Consider the following 19171-nt stretch of genomic DNA (forward strand, 5'->3'; position numbering starts at 1 on the left):
ACGGCTCCAGTAATCTTGACCATAGGGACATCCGCAAGTAGTGTCATAACGAGGGGTGGGAACAGCAACATAACTTAACCCACAACCAGAGGTGCTCCCTAACAGGGGAGTCACCATCTGAACCAACTGCATCAGAACTTGCAGTCAATGTATGCATCAGCGTGCATTAACAGTCAAAAAGGTAACTTTTCTCTCAACAGAAGAAAAAGTGTAAAGTTGCAACATTACACGGCCGCATGCAAAACTTTGTGGCCAAAGCAGTCATCAGAAGATGCCCTTACATCCACTTTGTAAAAGTGTGAACGGACGAGCAAGTCGCCGCCTTACACACTTGAGCGACTGACGCTTGATGTCGGAAAGCCCAAGAGGTCCCAATTGCCCTGGTGGAATGGGCTGTGACAGGAAAGGGGGCCACCTGTCCCTTTAAGGCATAAGCCTGGACCGTGATCTGTCTGATGCACCTGGAAATGGTGGACGACGAGACCGACAATCTTTTTTTTCGGACCAGCTACCGAAATGAACAGAGAGTCTGACTTCCGGAAGGGAGCCATGGCAGACAGATATACCCTTAGTGCCCGCACCACGTCCAGGGAATGGACGGCCAACTCCTTAGGGTGTTTCGGACACAGAGATGGTAACACAATTTCTTCATTGAGGTGAAAAGCCAAAACCACCTTCGGTAGAAAAGAAGGATGTGGACGCAACACCACCTTATCCCTGTGGATAACAAGATAGGGCAACTTGGCCGATGTAATGGCCACTAGGAAGACCACTTTCTGAGAATGAGTCAACAAGGGAATTTCCCTGAGGTTCTCAAATGGAGGTTTCTGAAGCGCTGATAGCACCAGGTTCAGGAAGCACCAGAGGGACTACATGCCGGACCCCTTGTACAAAGGTGCTCACTAGAGAGTGAGACGCCAGGGGTCATTGGAAAAAGACAGCCAAGGCTGATATCTGTCCCTTGAAGGTGCTTAAGGCTAGTTTCTGGTCTACTCCTGGAAATGGAATAAGTGCGCGGACGACACCCTATCTCCTCACACATGGAGATATAAGCCTTCCACGTACGATGGTATATCTTCCGAGAAGAAGATTTTTGTGCCCTCAACATAGTTGAAATCACTGAGTCAGAAAGGCCTTGGTTCCTTAGCACCTGGCTTTCAACATCCATGCTGTTAAAACCAGCGACGGTAAAGCAGGATGGAGAATCAGACCTTGACACAGAAGGTCTTCTCGCATTGGTAACCGCCAGGGAGCGTCCGCCACCAGGCGTACCAAGGATGCGGAGGCCAATCTGGGGCAATCAGTATCACTGGAATCCCCTCGGCCTCCACTCTGCGGAGCAGACTTGGTAACAATTTTAGCGGAGGAAAGACGTAGATTAGTCTCTACTGTTCCCATGGAGCCACCGACGTGTCTGACACGTTCGCCCAAGGATCTCTTGTCCTGGATACGAACCTCTGCACCTTTCAATTGAGCTGAGAGGCCAGGAGATCCACATCTGGTGTGCCCCACCGCAGGCAAAGAAGCCTGAAAACCTCCATATGCAACGACCACTCTCCTGGGTCCAGCATCTGGCGACTTAGATAGTCCGTCTGCCAGTTTTCTACTCCCAGGATGTATATGGCCGACAGGGCCGGTACATGCCGCTCTACCCACCGAAGGATGTGAGCAACCTCTCGTGCTGCAGCTGAGCTTCTTTTTACTCCTTGATGGTTGACATATGCCACTGCCGTGGGAACAGTGGAGGGTATCACGCACAGCTGTGATAAGTGCTCCAACTAGTGCTTTGTCTTGCGTGGACCCGGACGCGGAATCATCCTCACTGTCCGATCAGTCCTGGTCAGTGTCCTCTGACACATCAGAGCAGGGGCCGCCAGTCACTGTGGGGACCGAGTCGAAGTCAGAGGTCTCCCCGGAGGATGGGGGGGCAGGGGCCGTTTTTTACCACCTTTGCGCCCACACACCACTTCCACCCTGGCAACGAATGTTTCAAGGACTGCCGACAAAGCGTCCAAAGGCACTGCACTGTTTGCAGACGAGCCAGTTGCAATTACAGGGAGATCTGGGGAAGAAACACCAGTTTCTGATGCCATGCTCACCCACTCTGTCTGCCACCCTTGGGGACTTGGGACAAGGAGCACAATCCCACCCTCCTAGCTGCTGCAGACCGGGGGGCCCTCACCATCACGACTGAGTTCTGCGCCATGCTGTTACAGGTGCCTGTGTCCAGTGTCAGCTCCCAGGTGTCCAGAGCAAAAAAAAAGCGCTGTTCTGAGGTACAGGAACCAACACTGGGGAGAAAAACCACGCTGAGGCTACGAAAAAATGGCCGGGCGCCCTGTATAAGGGACAATCACAGCAAAAATGGCCACCGACTATGCTTTCCACAGAGACTCAAAGAAAATGGCTGTCAAGTAACAGTACACACAGAATGAACAGAGATAATGGCGGCAGCAAATACAGAGCCCATAGACACCAGCAGAGAGATCACAGACAGCCCCGGGACACAGACAGCCAGCGCAGCCCCCAATCCAGGATGAGAACCCCTGGCTCAGGTACACACACCGCTCAGCAGCCCAGTCATGCAGCATCCCCCACGGGGGGGGGGGGGGGTAAAGTAGGGAAAGGGAGAGAAGAGAGGGAGGAGAGGGACCCCCTAATCAACCTCCCAGGGAATTCCCTGCTGCTCAATCTCGCCGAGGCAGGAAGAGCTGTACTTACCATCCGGATGATATGGGGACATTCCATCACAGACCCACACCCGAGCAGTACGGGGTGGCTGCTGGGCACGGCCCACTATGACAAAGACATCGGTAGTCCGGTCATATGTGTGCCCCGGAGCATTGTGCTCACCGGCCACCCCTTGGAGCCCGAGGGGCAGGTCGTGGCCCGACCCAGTACGTAGCTAGGGTCTGAAATCGCTCAATGGCCAGGCTGGGGAGACTACAAGGATCTATATCAGGGGTGCTCAACCTGTGGCTCTCCAGCTGTTGCGGAACTACAAGTCCCATGAGGCATAGCAAGACTCCGACAGCCACAAGCATGACACCCAGAGGCACGATGGGACTTGTAGTTTTGCAACAGCTGGAGAGCCACAGGTTGAGCACCCCTGATCTATATTATCCAGCCTGTCACCCAGCCGGCTGTTGATGGATCACAGGATCTTAAAATCTTGCGCAAAATGCAAAAATCCGGAAAAAAATCCCCAGGATCAATGGTCCTGGCAGGGAGCCTAGGTCCTTCTCCTTTACTAGGCAGAAAAAAACTGAGATGCAAGAAGCAGGCTGAGGGGTTATTACTAGAGGGACCGCCTCCTGGGCGGAACTGTAAAGTTCTGTTGTTTTCACATGTATTACATGTTCTGCCTAGTCCTCTCCTGAAGGTAGCGTAATAACCCTATGGTCAAGATTACTGGAGCTGTGTCCGTCAATGAACGAAAGAGAAAGTACATTATTCCCCATCAGGTTTAGAGGACGCTTTGGAGGCGCTCATGGAAATAGGCTTTCATTTCTTGTTAGAGTATCCTTTTGTAATGTTCCTGAAGTGGCAAAAGCCAAGCTATATTATACCTTTTAAAAAAAAAGAAAAAGCCCCCCCTGTAACCACTTAAGGACCGCCTCAACCAAGGTATCCCTCTTTACAGGAGGCGGTCCTGTGTACGATAACAATGGTCTCCGCGGCGGGTTCGCCGCAAGTTCGCCGTTATCGGTGGCGAGAGAGGTGCCACCCGCACCTTCAGCCGCTTACCGGAGCCGTCGGTAGCGGCGGAGGCGATCGGGTCCTGTCGATGGCCGGATATGGAGACGGGTGAGGCTAAGATGGCCCCCACTCGTCTCTATACCATAGGAGTACGGAAGCAACGTCAAAATGTCACTTCCGCCCATACATCCTAAAAGGTATATTTTTTTCAATGTCATTTTTTAAAATGACTTTTTTTTATTGCATTTAAGTCCAAATATGAGATCTGAGGACTTTTTGACCCCAGATCTCATATGTAAGAGGACCTGTCATGCTTTTTTTCTATTACAAGGGATGTTTACATTCCTTGTAATAGGAATAAAAGTGATCCATTATTTTTTTTTTTTTTTTAAAGTGTAAAAATAAATAAAATCAAGTAAAATAAATAAGAAAAAAAAAAATTTAAAACCTCCCCATCCCGACGAGTTCCAGAAGCAAACGCATACGTGAGTAGCGCCCGCATATGAAAACGGCGGGCAAACCACACATGAGGTATCGCCGCGATCGGTGGAACGAGAGCAATAATTCTAGGCCTAGACCTCCTCTGTAACGCAAAACATGCAACCTGTAGAATTTTTTAAATGTTGCTTATGAAGATTTTTGAGGGTAAAAGTTTGACGCCATTCCACGAGCGGACGCAATTTTGAAGCATGACATGTTTGGTATCAATTTACTCGGCGTAACTATCTTTCACAATATAAAAAAAAAAATTGGCCTAATTTTACTGTTGTCTTTTTTTTTTTATTCAAAAATGTGATTTTTTTTTTCCAAAAAAAAGTGTGCTTGTAAGATCGCTGCGTAAATACGGTGTGAAAAAAAGTATTGCAATGGCCGCCATTTTTTCTAGCAAAAAAAACTGTTTTAAACATGTAAACGCCAAATCTGAAAAAGAGGCCTGGTCCTTACGTGGTTAATATTGATGTAGGAAAGAAAACAGGTTTTGAGGAATAAAAAAGGAAAAGTTAAGAGACAATCAATCAGGAATCAATAAATAACACAATGTTTAAACTTCCAAAGGACGATACGGTAAGCTTCAAATACAGTTTAGATCATAAGACTGATCTAGTTTTTAAAAGATCTGTCAAAGCTCAGAAAGTGCATGTTAACCAGTGTTCGCGCATACCTCAATAGCAAAAGCTATTCGAGTGGTTGGACAAGATAAAGTATTGACGTCACAGGCAGAGGTACATCAGGCTATTAAAGCCCTGAAAGATTTAAAATTAGAAGCTGAAGGCTCCAAAGATTAATTGAGGCGTTTAGCTAGTCCACGATATTGTTTATTACAGATCACAAGGCTTTAATGCTGGAACAACTGCTCTAAGAATCTGTACGGTGTTAATCTTTTTATTAGCAAGTTCGATACTGCGATATTAAAAGTAACTGGTGGCACAGGTCCTTACTAATACCTCACGAACAAAACAGCCCATTCATCAACAAAAAAGATAAGGCAGTGACCATTTTAAATAAGTAGGATCTTATTGGCCAGAGAAAGATTTCTACAAAAACTGGAAAGGTACTCAAATCATCTTTTTTTTTTTTCTTTTTCTCAAAATCTAAATCGTCCTAGCAGCAAAACTGTTTTTGATTGTCTATTTGTCCAAGCTGGGTCCCTCTGTAGACAGAAAGGGATGATGAAACTGATGGGTACTAGGTATCACTTATGGTCCCTTGTTCCCCAAGGGACCAATTGTTCTGAGAGAGGGTAGGGGGGTCAGCTCCTTAGGGCCTAGAACCCCCAAGGGGGCAGGGGAAGGTTTATTTGTGCACTTGCACGGGGGGAGGGGTAGAGGATGAACAGTTGAAGAGCAAGCCAGAGGCAAGGGATTATTCCAAGTCTTCATTCAGCAGTAAGGCCTCATACTGGCAGTCCTGCCTTTAGCTTTTCTAAATGCATAAGAGGTTACAAAGAACAAACTTTTTTCTGCATCAAACGGGTTTAAGCCATGTTTACATGCAATTACACCTGTTTATAGAGTGCATAATCAGATCTTAGATGTAGAATCCATTTTCTATAGATGCAGCTAAACTGACTGCACTTAAAATGGAGGCAAACACATTGTGACTGGAACCACTGAAAAATCATTACATCTGTTTATATACCTTTAGAAATGTCCTCTAAATGCATATATCTGCAGGTTTAACAGTGCCAGTGTGAATAAGGCCCAAGATTCTGCATGGATTCAACCACAGGTGTGATATAGCCACATTATCAATGGATACATATCTGTGATGTCCTGTATTGCATTGGATATTTAGTGCTTTGCATGGTTAAAGTGGTTGCAAACCCTTACAGACCCCTTTTGACTACAGGTAAGCTTATACTAAGGCTTACCTGTAGCTACTGTGGATATCTCCTAAACCTACACAGTTTAGAAGATATCCCCTGTATCAGCATGTGCCGACTGCACATGTACACTGAAGTAAACGGACCGAGCGTGCCTATTGTTCAGCTGATGTGCCGTTAACGGCATGCACGGGAGTGACATCATTGCGGCTCCAACTAATCACAGCGCCAGAGCCTGCGATACCTGGAAATAACTTCGGCAGACATGTCGTCGGCTAGAGCAGTGTGCTGGGATGGCTGCGGGGGCTTCGCTCTAAGGTAAGTATTCCATAATGAGCTAGTGTGCTATGCATACTAGCTCATTATGCCTTTGTCTTGCAGGTTTTTTCTTTTTTTTTCGTGGGTTTACAACCACTTTAACCACTTGCCGCCCGCCCTATAGGCAATTGACGGCGGCAAAGTGGTTTCATAATCCTGACCGGACGTCATATGACGTGATCAGGATTATGAGCCACTGCGCGCCCCCGGGGGCACGCATCGCGGCGATCGTTGTTGCGGGGTGTCAGTCTGACACCCGGCAACTACGATCTCGGTAAAGAGTCTCCGACGGAGACTCTTTACCATGTGATCAGCCGTGTCCAATCACGGCTGATCACAGTGTAAATGGGAAGAGCCGGTGATCGGCTTTCCCTCACTCGCGTCTGTCAGACGTGAGTAGAGGAGAGCCGATCGGCTGCTCCTCTGACAGGGGGGGTCTGTGCTGATCGATTAACAGCACAGCCCCCCCGAGGATGCCCACACTGGACCACCAGGGACGCCACCAGACCACCAGGGAAAAGGTAATAAAGGTCATAATCCTCCCTAGACCACCAGGGATGCCAGTCAGCACAATGGCTGCCAATCAGTGCCCATAATGGATGCCAATCAGTGCCCACAATGGGCATCACTGATTGGCATGCATTATTGTTTGGCACTGATTGGCACCCATTACTATACACCGATGCCGCTTATGAGTGCCCACCTGTGCCGCCTATGAGTGCCCACCTGTGCCGCCTATGAGTGCCCACCTGTGCCGCCTATGAGTGCCCACCTGTGCCGCCTATGAGTGCCCACCTGTGCCGCCTATCCATGCCCACCTGTGCCGCCTATCCATGCCCATCCGTCCCAGCTATCAGTGCCAATTTGTGCCACCTATCAGTGTCCGTCCGTGTCGCCCATCAGTGCCGCCTATCAGTGCCACTTCATTGGTGCCACATTGGTGCCACATTGGTGCCCATCAGTGTAGCCCCATCAGTGAAGGAGAAAACGTACTTATTTACAAAGTTTTGAAACTGAAACAAAAAAAAACATTTTTTTTTCAAAATTTTCGGTATTTTTTAATTTGTAGCGCAAAAAATAAAAATCGTAGAGGTGATCAAATACCACCAAAAGAAAGCTCTATTTGTGGGAAATAAATGATAAAAATTTGGGTACAGTGTAGCATGACCGCGCAATTGTCATTCAAAGTGCGACAGCGCTGAAAGCTCAAAATTGGTCTGGGCAGGAAGGTGTTTAAGTGCCCTGTATTGAAGTGGTTAAGATGATCATATGCTACATTCCATTAAGAATGCAAGGTGCGACTTGTATTTATATGGTATATTTTTTGTCAATTTTAAAATATTGGACACAGTCTCGTTTCTGCATTTCCTAAGAGTTTTATTAAACCATCCTAGTGCTTACCAGTTATATGTTCCATGTATGTTTTTAGCCCAGAGAATAGATGGTCTGATAGATGTATTTTGTTGTCTATTTTGAAATATTGGTCAGAGCCCCATCTCAGTATTTTGATTTTATGCATTCCTAAGGGATTTATTAAACCGTCTTAGTACTTACATATGGTGTGTGCGTGTTTTTTTTTATCCCAGATACTAGATTGACAGAGTAGATAGTGTGATAGTAGTAGATAGTATGCGTGTATATACATATACTGTATATCTCACATATAAATAAGAGAGAGAGAGACAGACACACACAGCCATGATCAAGAACCCCAACAGTCCAAAATGAATCCGAATTGCATACACTGGTGAACACATTTTTCAATAAGTTATCAAAAGGATTGATATGTTGTAGCTGATATTATGGATGCAGGGCACCAAACCTTTTCACTGAGCAAGATTTTATATATTTATATGCTATTGGCAAGTCTTGTTTCACCTTAAGTTCCCACTGGATGCATCATACATTTTTTTACCTTTAAAAAACAAAATGTGTATATCACCTGCTAGCAGCAGCATATATTTTTTCAGAGAGTAACCTTGTTTGCCACAGGACATAATAGACAAGGGTTTTTCTTCTAATTTATTAAATATTGCTTTTTAGGACGCATTTTCAACACGCCCAAATCCTTTTTTTTGTATTCGGATTTTAAACAGTCATATTAAAATACATTTTCATTATAAAGTCTGTCACAGTTTTACAGTATTCAAAATGACCATTCATTCTTAAGAAAAACAAAATCTGTTACACCAAAGAAAACACATTTACAAAAAAAAAAAAAAAAAAAGTTTGGCATTACTCATTTCATTCAGTATAAAACAGAATATTAAACCTGTTTCTGGGAAGCCAAAACTTACATCGCCAGAGCTTCAAATGAGATGTAGTAAAACACACTATACAACAGCACTATACAAAAATTCCTCTTTTGATCAATTATATATAATTTCTGAATAAAGAAGTGCATCTTTGAAAAATATCTGCCTGCTTCTGTGTTCTTCAGACAAAAATATCAAATGGAGAACTGTCCCATTTCCTACTCATGCCTTTGTGTGAGGAAGAGTGATCCATGCAGTTAGCAAAGTAGTGTTCAGGGTCGACCGCCAGGTGACAGCGTAAGGTTAGCCATGAGATCGCGTACTGCAGCAAATATTGTGCATTCACCTACATCGATAGGTTGGAAAAAAAAAAAAAAAAAAAAAGAAAGAAGAGAATACCATTATTTAACTCGTACACATACACTAAAACATAAGTGACAACTGTATCCTGCTAATTCAGCCCTTAACATTTTATATGCAAATAATGTGTCACAATTTGTTCACCATTCTGCTCTTGGTAGCACTAGGTCAGTGGTTCTCAACTCCTGTCCTCACACTGAGGGTCGGTTCACACTAAGACGACTTGTCAGGCGACTTAGCCGCCTGACAAGTAGCGTCCCGTTCTGTACAATGGAACCGTTCTAAACAGAGTAACACAAGTCGCTACGACTTAGAAAAAGGTTCCTGTACGACTTTGGGGGCGACTTGCATTGACTTCTATACAGAAGTCGTTTTGCAAGTCGCCGCATCGGTTGCGTCCAGGTCGCCTGAGGCAGTCGCGCTATCAGTCATGCTGCCTCAGCGTGAACCGACCCCAACAGGCCTGGTTTGAAAGATAACTGAAATACATCACAGGTGATATCATTTGCTGCTCAGTGATTGCAGTATTCTAGTCTGCATCTCCCCAAGGGTATACTTAAAATCTGGCCATTAGTGGGTCCTGAGGACAGGGGTTGAGAACCACTGCACTAGGTGAATGGATTATTGAAAATGACAGTATTTCCTGTTTTTATGATGACAAAAATATCTCAGCATTATTTTTAACTGAATTACTCTCCCCCATCACACAAGAGTCACCTACTCCAAGCACACTTTAAAGGAACACCTCAGCATAGGAAAATACTGTAGAAGCTACCATTATGGAGTTGTCTTTTGAAGTGGAGGCATTGGGGCAGACTTCCATCCCTTTTCTACTTGGGAAGTCACTGGACTGGAACAAGCATGTGTATATCAGAATTCAAGACATCAAATATAGACCTGCTTGTTCTCTGTTATCTGAGGTAGGAGAGAAACTGTCTCTTATGGGCAATTGGCTTTGGTGAGTTACTTGGGATTGGGAGGGCAACTGAAAATATAAGTACTGTATGTGTCATTTCCAGCGCAAATCCAATAGTGGCAAGTGATTAAAGCCTTGGGATCTATTTAAACCAGAATGTGGTGCACTGCAACATGCGATGTCCTGCATTGCGGCATGCTGTTCTAGCCCATTCAAAATGAATAGGCCAAGACTCATCTGAATGCAGGGCACGTTGCAGTACCTGTGGTTTTTGAAAAAATAAATGGCACCACAGTGCACCAATGCACATAACATGCATTATCACATGTGGTGAGAATGGGCCATCAAGAGCAGATGAACCCTTACACTGGTTCTCCAGTGCAGGATCAGCTCACTTTCAGCAAACAAAACTGTGCTGAAAAAATTCTGATACATCTGTAAAGATAAAACGAGGAAAAAAGTTTTATGATTCACCCATGCATTTCAACCACATTTGTTTTCCCAACAGATTATATTTCTAGATATACATTTTATAAAGCCACATAAAAAATAAATAAAAAAAAATGTAGAAAATTGTGAATACAGCAGTGTATGTTCACATTCCGAGAGAGAGCCCTAATAATAAACTATGGAACTTTAAAAAATGTACCATACATCCAAATGTAATTAAAACAAAGTATATTTTATTTTTAGAGAATTCTTTAGAAATGAAGGTTTATGATCACATATTTACAAAGAACAATAATGTCATCAAAAAGGCACTGTTCGTCTTATTGTCACACTCTTGTCAAACTCTCTCACCTCTCCTCCATACATAGTTTTTACATGTGTTTGTACATTAACCTCGTTCAAAACGCTTCATCTACATGTATATTGGGACTTGGTTCTTTCAACGTGTTTCACAGGTCAAAGACAGCTTCTTCAGGAAACAATGAGGTATATGTCTGTAATATAGATTGAATATGTTTTTTATGTTTTTACAATGTCTAATAAACAAATGTTTACCAAATAGCCAAAGGCCAATCAGAAGTATACCTCATGAACAGTATGCGTATATATACATATGTGAACATACACAAAATTAAAGCAAGATGAAGTCTCCAATGTCAAACTACACCCATGGGATGGCACCAGAGAGCAGGGGGACAGCCAGCGGTAAATAAAAAAATAAAAAGAAGAAGACTAGAAGCCTTGGACTCCCTCCCTCCTCCCCCCCCCCCCCGTCCCCCGTAATTCCGCTGGTATGTAAAAAGGGGGAAATAAATTATAAGAATTTGAATTAGAAAACTCACATCTCGGTCTGGATCCAAGAGCTAAGCAAGGACACTGGACTATCCTTGAAAAATTAATATGCCCTTTTGTCTTTTCCCTTGTTTATTGCAGGTAATTTTAGAACTCCATGTCTGGCCTTTCTCTGTCTGAATACTTATATATAAGCTTTTTGATCATAGGTAATGCAATAGTAACTTGCATAAATGATCCTTTGTGTATTTGTGACATATTGGGGGATATTTACTGGATAACTCAAAATCTAGTGGAGCTGTGCATAGCTTCTAACTTCAGCTTGTTAAATTAAGCTTTGACACTAAAACTTGGAAGCGGATTGGTTTCTTTGCATAGCTGCACCAGATTTTGTATGCTCCAGTTTTAGTAAATCTCTCCTATTGAATCACACTATCATTAGATATTAAAGTTATCTGTCTGCGTAAAGTATCCTGAGTAAATCAGGATACTCTGCATATGCAGGATTATAGTTCAGTCTTAAATTTAAAAAATATTCAGTCTCTTTGTTAGCTCTTGGCTCCAGATGTGATTTTCTAATCAAAATAAATTCTTATAATTTACTTCCCCTTCTTTTACATACAGGCAGAATAACCTGTGGGCCCTTCAAGGCATCTATCCTCTTTTTCACACTGACTGAGGCCCCCCTCTGTGGCGCCTTTGCCTTGGATATGGTTTTACTGGCATTGGAGACATCATCTTTTGTGTATGTTCACATATGTATATATACTCTTGCTGTTCATGAGGTATGCTTTTAATTGATCTTTGGATATTTGATAAGCTATGCTGTTTAAGACATTGTATAAACATATTCAATCTATATTACAAACATATACTGTATCTCGCACCGTTTTCTGAAGAAGTGGTCTTTGACCCATGAAACACGTTGAATAAATCAAATCCCTATACACATTTAGATAAAGCGTTTGGAAGTTAATGTACAAATACATGTAAAAACTATGGCTGGAGGAATATGGAAGAGTTGTATGTTATAACAATAGGGTGAACAGCATTTTACGATTGTTGTATGTAATTGTGTGCTCATAAAGCTTATTTTTTTAAAAATTCTAAGAATAAAATATATTTGGTTTTATTTAAATAAATGCTACCTTTAACCCCTCCTGGCCCTTTAAGGTGTTTCAGATGTTGGGAGGTGGGGCAGGGTTTCTGATCATGTGACCACTGTGATTGGCTGTCACATCATCGAAAAGCTCCCGATCGCTAGTATGCATTGGGAGTTTTCCGGTACCCATCGGACACCATGCTGGGAGTGCGCAGGGAGCACGCTCTCAGTGCGGTAAGTTGTTTTAACAGGACAGCATATATGCGACCACTCGACATTAAGGCCTACCCACTGAGCGGCTGCATATGTGTGTGCCAAGTCTCAAAGGTTGTTCTTTGTTAAGGTTATCTCTAATTTCTAATAATGGCAATACTGGTACCAATTGTGTGAGATAAGGATTTGACAACTTTTGTTCTAGGATAGTTATGAAATGTTCACATTCCATCGTATTTCAACAGTTGAACTGCTGAATTTGTAAAAATGGTTAAAGTGGAGCTCCAGTCTGGACAAAAGAAAAAAAAATAAAAAATGTAAAAGCTAGCAGCTACAAATACTGTAGCTGCTGACTTTTAATATAAAGACACTAACCTGTCCAGGGATCCAGCGATGTTGGCACCCATTCAGGTGCAAGGGCTGGCATCTTCACTAAGGGAAACTGGCAGTGAAGCTTTCAGGCTTCACAGCCAGTTTCCTACTACACATATATGTCGCGCTGCACTTTCTGAATGGTCTGTCTTCTGGGACCTATGTGTTTCCCAGAAGACAGTGGGGAAAAGGAGGAGGGGCTGGACATACTCTGAGATCACCACGGCAATCTTACCTGGAAGTGGGAGTCGGTACCTGTCAAAACCAGTGGAGTTGAGGGTCCACTTTAAAAAGACTATTGGAGATCAAACTTATAAACGGATTCCATAACATATGTAGCAAATCACAGTTATATGCTGTATTTAAAGTGGAGCTCCAACCGAAAGGGGAAGCTCTGCTTGTTTGCTTCCTTCCCCCCTCCACTGCCACATTTGGCACCTTTTGGCAGGGAGGGGGAGCGGATACCTGTCAAAACCAGGTACCCACTCGCACTTCCGGGTAAGATCATCGCAATCGGCGTGCAGCGATCTACATAATTTCTGGCCCCTCCTCCTTAAACCCCCTCCCCCTCGCTGCCTTCTGAGAGACACACAGGTCCCATTTAGAAAGCGCAGTGCAACTTGCGCATGCGCAGTAGGAAACAGGCTGTGAAGCCGCAAGGCTTGACTAGCTGTTTCCCTTAGTGAAGATCTGCCAGATCGGCTTTGGGTTGCCAACATCGTTGGATCCCTGGACAGGTAAGTATTAAAAGTCAGCAGCTACAGTATTTGTAGCTGTTGACTTTTTTTTTTCTCCCAGGCTGAAACTCCTCTTTAATACCATGGAAGATACCCTATACTGTTTATTTCATGAAAACTGAGTGAAATGTGAAAACAGTAATTGACATTACAAATCTCTCACCTGAACGTGGTGGATTTAACTCTGCAAACCTCTTCAGGATGTTGCTGACCATTAAGGGTGCCGTCACTGAGGAGTTCTGCTGGCGGGGAATGTCTGCTTGCTGAGTGGTTCCTGACGCCATATCATAGATGATTGGGACAATAATACTAACTGGTTCTGGCGGCACTGAAGTTTTTTGGGTCAGTTGAAGCTATAAAAAAAATTGGAAAATTAGATGAAACATGCAGTCCTAGATGAAGGGCTGGAAATGCATGCTGCTAAAAAGTTGAATTTTCACACTTCTTACATGGTAAACAAAAAGTTGTCACAGAACTACTAAGAGGGACCTTATGTATTTGGCATGCTGGTTTCAAAAAAGCTCTCAGAATTTTGCTATCTCCCATAATTCTTGAGCAACTTAATTTTAAGACTATATTGATAGTATATAAATCCTCAGCTGGTGTTTTTGCATAAATGGGACACAAGGCAAGCAAAATTCATTACACCCAAATACAATGCACAAAAAGACATCTATGACTCCAGGAAGGAAGAATGTGATCAAAAACACCATTTGCGTACCTTGAATCGGTCTACCTCCACTGCACATTAAGCTAGGACTTTGCTATGGAAATAGATCAAAAACTTATATGACAAGTTCATAGGATTAGTGATCAAAGGAGGAATGTTTGTGGGACTTCAAGTTAAGGCATTAAAGTGGGTGTAAACAAAAATATAAAAACAAAAAAAATGTATTAGAAATGAATGCATTTTAATGTTAACACCCATATAGCTGTGACTGTACCTCAGAAAAATATTCCCTTAGCCTGTCTCAGCCCTGCAAAAACTGATTGTCTGTGGGAGTGGGACAGAGAATAGGAGGCCAAGACATGTCGTAACACAATCCCCCAGTTAAAGGATAAGTTCACCTTTTTATTAAAAAACAAACAAAAAAAACAAAACAAAAAGGAGGACACAGACACAGAGAAGACAGACACTTTGTTGATGCAAACAAATGACAGCATTCACAGTAAGGGCCGGTTCACACTGCGAGCCGCGGCGAGGCGTCTCCGACTTCCTCGCCGCGACTTGCAGGGGGGGTCAGCGGCGACTTGCAGAGGACTTCTGCATAGAAGTCAATGCAAGTCGCCCCCGAAGTCGCCCCGAAGTAGTACAGGAACCTTTTTTCTGAGTCGGAGCGACTCGAGTCGCTCCTCTCAGAACGGTTCCATAGCACTGTATGGGGGCGACTTGCGGGAGCGAGGCGAGGTGAGCCGTGTCGCCTCGCCTCGCGTCGCAGTGTGAACCGGCCCTAAGGGAAGGAGTATTTAGAAGACAAAAAAGGTAAGGGACACCTCCAAATCTTTCATACTGCTATATGCAAAAAAAAAAAAAAAAGTATATATATATATATATATATATTTTTTTTATTAGAGGTGCGCGAATAATCGTGAAACGATCGCGATCTCGATTCACCCTCCCTTGCGATCTAAGTTCTGGGTGACCCGCGATTTTCGATTTTCTTTTAGTGTCGCCGGTTCCACATAACCAGCATGGAACTCAAATGGCGGATATCGGAACTGACGTCAGTCATTGGAGCGTGCGATGTGGCGTTCCGCTGCCTCGTTGTGGGTGGGTACAGTGGCCGGGAAACAGCACGCTGTTTACACTGTGATCGCTCAGACGGAGCGATCACTTGTAAACAAACCGGCGTCATGTCATGACGCCGGTTCCTCTCTCCCCCTCTGTACTAAACTGTACAGTGGAGGGGAGAGATCCAGAGATGGAAGCAGCCATCCCTCCTTGCCCTGCCAATACCCTTCCTGCCAATACTCAGCGATACCCTGCCTGTAAATTTTTCAAATAAAACAGTTTTTTGAGAATTGTGAGAGAATCGTGATCTTCATTCTAAGCAAAAGAATCGTGATCTTCATTCTAAGCAAAAGAATCGTGCAGCTCTAATATATATATATATATATATATATATATATATATATATATATATATATACACACACACACACACACACACACACACACACACATATATATATATATATATATATATATATATATATATATACACACACACATACACACACACACACACATATATATATACACACACATATACATACACACACACACACAGATATTTATAGATATATATCTATATCACACAAACGAAAATTAGTTCCTTTTCCCACACAAAGAAAAGAAAAAAAAAAAAGAAGTTTTAAGCCATGGTAATATAAACAATACTTACAAAAAACAGCATTTTAGATTTTAGCACAACAGCAGGTGTACCAGGGGGTGCAATTGGTGGAGCACTTGGAGGGATGGTTAAACAAAACTGTACATTCCATTTTAATTGCGTAGCTTGATCTGGGAACTGCAATTAAAAAATTAAATAAAAAACAATGTTAAGAAAAAAAAAACTTTCATCTGAAACAAAGTGTCAGCTCACAAATACAATATTTTACACATGTTTATCACTTGCATCCCATGGTAAATGTTGTATCAAAAAGTGCAATGCACATAAATATTAATAATTAACATTTGTAAAAAAAAAAAAAACATTTTCCACATGCCATGAACTGAGTGGCAGCAATTAAAAACATGAAATTTTACTTTAAAGCTCAATTCCAGGAATGAATAGAAAAACTACCCTTGCAGTGGGGCCCCCACATTGCATGGGTTAAATGTATGTAAACTCTAGGGGCTGGGGAATAAGGTATATTACTTACCTTGGTCCTCGGTCTGGCACTCTCCTCTGATCCACCTTTTGGGGTGTCTCTCACTGTCCTTATGTACAATGCAAGGCTCTTAGTGCTGCATTGTACTTGACATCAATGTACAATGGCCACCCACAATGGCTTAAAGTGGCCGTAAACCTCAGTCATGAAATCTGTGCAAAGCACATACATCTGTAGTGTTTACTTTTCTCTCTCAAAGCTCCAAATGTTGTTTCTCTCTGGTAATTTGTTCCTCTGTTATCCACATGAGCCACTTCTGAGAAGTTTTCCAGACACATGAGATACATTTGTATCAAGGAGGAAGATAAGCATATAGCTTGTCTATTCACAACACAGCTCTGTCTGTTCCTTCCTGTGCAGTGCGTGGAGGGGGTGTCCCTTTTCTCCAATCAGCACTCACAGTATATAAAAGCTGTAACTTCAGCTCTCCACCCCCTCTCTGTTCCTAACAGATGCAGAAGGAATTTATTTATAACAATTGTGCACTTTTGAAGGGATGTAGGAAAGAGATGGCTGCAGATAAACAAGTAAACTTACATAGGAGGATTTGTTTAATCTCTGTTTATCACCTGAGGCTATTCACTTCACTGGGTATATGTGAGGGTTTACAATCACTTTAAAGAATAGACTTCCGAAAACTGGTCAAATAGATTGTGGAAGTCTCTTAGGAGGGAGTGGGGCCCAGCTGTGTGTGTGTGTGTCTATAGATGCACACAGCCTGGCTGTGATCGGGCCTGCACAAGTGCCCCCATAGCAAGCCGCTTGCTATGGGGGAACTCAGAGAAGGAGCAAAGAGCATTGGCAGGGGACCACAGAATAGGAGGCTTGGGGCTGGTCCATGCAAAAACCATTGCACAGAGCAGGTAAGCATAACATGTTTTTTTTTTTTTTTCTTTTATCACTTTTATGTATTCCCTGCATTAAGATAAGAAACACTATCTGGTGTTCCCAATCCCTAAACACTTACCTGGCTCATATCATCGAACCAGCACTGTCCCATCTACAGCACTGCTCCTCCACTTCCAGCTCTGTGTGTGTCCATGGGGCACCCGCAGGAAGGCAGAGAAGGGGGGAGCCCCAAAGAAGAGGTAAGGGACCTCCACAGAGCAGATCATATAACTTTTTATTTGAATTTAAAAAAAAAAAAAAATAGCCTTTAGAATCACTTTAACCACTTCCAGACTGCCCATCGCACACATATACTGCGACAGGGAGGCCCGGCTGCATGAAACAATGTACCTGTATGTCATTTCATGCATGAGATACTGTGGGCAGGCATGGGTCCCATGTCTGCCAGCAACCCGAGATGGCTCCACAGAGGCAGAATGGGGATATGCCTTTGTAAACAAGGTGGATCCCTGTTCTGACAGGAGCGCCAGATAAACACTGACTATACTGCTAACCCATTCTGATAGGGGATAACATGCAGATCTGCTGTTCCAAGTAATCAGCAACAACGATCTCTGTGTTGTCCCAGTGAGCCCATCCCCCACATCTGTGTTGTCCCAATGAGCCCATCCCCCACATCTGTGTTGTCCCAATGAGCCCATCCCCCACATCTGTGTTGTCCCAATGAGCCCATCCCCCACATCTGTGTTGTCCCAGTGAGTCCAGCCCGCACACAGTAGACGCTATAACTTTTGCACAAACCAATCAATATACGTTTATTGGGATTTTTTTCTCCAAAAATATGTAGAGGAATACTTTCCCAATATTGTCGCTATTTTGTTTATAGCGCAAAAAAAAACAAAAAAAAACCCAGAGGTGATAAATGTCGCATGACCGCGCAATTGTCAGTAAATGTGCCATATTGCCAAAAATGGCCTGGTCATTAAGGAGTTAAATCCTTCGGGCTGAAGTGGATAAAATTAGGTATGGGGGCTCTCTCTGGATATGAAAAATCTATTGCTGTGACTGACTTCTGAACTTTTAAACCACAAACCTGGAACAAACATGCTGTAAAAGAGTGTCACAAGAGTGGAAAAACTCAGCAACTCAGACAACATTCTATTTAGAGCATCAGAATGACAGGGAACTAGCATTCAAGACATCAGCAATGGGCAGCTTCCTTTACTCACCAATGACAGATTCCCTTTATGATTTAAACATAAACATAAGTCACCAATACATAGTTTTTTGTTTTAACATCAACTGCAAACAGAAATCGGGTGGAACACACAAATATAATGAAGCAGAACATGAATATTAAGTCTTACCAGCTCTAGTTTCATTATGTGCACACAATCTCGAAGAATGTGAGTTGGTGCTCCTAATAACTTTGTAAAAGCTATAAGAGTATTTGCTTTAAATGGTGGCCCAGCAACCTAAAAATATAAAAAGGAACAAGACATTTAATAAACAAGTGGCTTTTAAATCAGCAATGTTACTCTCAGCAGTTATTTTTTCATAGAGGAAATGCATAAGTCTGCGTTTCATAATGCTTTGGGTGATTCTGCCTCCAGAAGTCAGTTCTCCCCCAACACTTATCACTCTCTCTCTCTCTCGGCCAATTACATCCTTAATACTATAAGAAAAAGCAAAAGGGGATTCGGTATCTGGTGCTCGCACTCTCCCCACCTATTGTGCTCTCTAACCTCTCCACATTCCACCTTTCACAGCTTCCTGAACCCGAGCATCCCTACCTTCCCTCCCTCGACTCCCTGCTGGTCTGTCATCAGGGAAAAGGATAAAGGGAAAAGGATAAAGGTTCTCAAAATTTCAGTAAGCAAAGGAGATGACA

The 19171-nt window shown here is 43.2% G+C and overlaps 1 protein-coding gene across 4 annotated transcripts in view; it reads right to left on the bottom strand.

The window, feature by feature from the left end:
- Nucleotides 1-8349: 8349 nt before the first annotated feature.
- Nucleotides 8350-19171, bottom strand: part of MED14 (mediator complex subunit 14) — a 94100-nt gene continuing 83278 nt past the window's right edge. For all 4 annotated transcript variants that reach the window (XM_077480881.1, XM_077480879.1, XM_077480882.1 and 1 more), the window contains 4 exons: nucleotides 18648-18755; nucleotides 15942-16067; nucleotides 13701-13890; nucleotides 8350-8941 (listed from right to left, as the gene is read on the bottom strand). In XM_077480881.1, coding sequence (XP_077337007.1) covers nucleotides 8868-8941; nucleotides 13701-13890; nucleotides 15942-16067; nucleotides 18648-18755 — 498 coding nt within the window. In that variant the 3' untranslated portion in view covers nucleotides 8350-8867. The remainder of the gene's footprint in view (nucleotides 8942-13700; nucleotides 13891-15941; nucleotides 16068-18647; nucleotides 18756-19171) is intronic.

This window comes from Lithobates pipiens, unplaced genomic scaffold (genome assembly GCF_037356315.1).
Source record: "Lithobates pipiens isolate NorthernLeopardFrog02 unplaced genomic scaffold, aLitPip1_a1.2 Scaffold_16, whole genome shotgun sequence".
Classification (NCBI taxonomy): domain Eukaryota; kingdom Metazoa; phylum Chordata; class Amphibia; order Anura; family Ranidae; genus Lithobates; species Lithobates pipiens.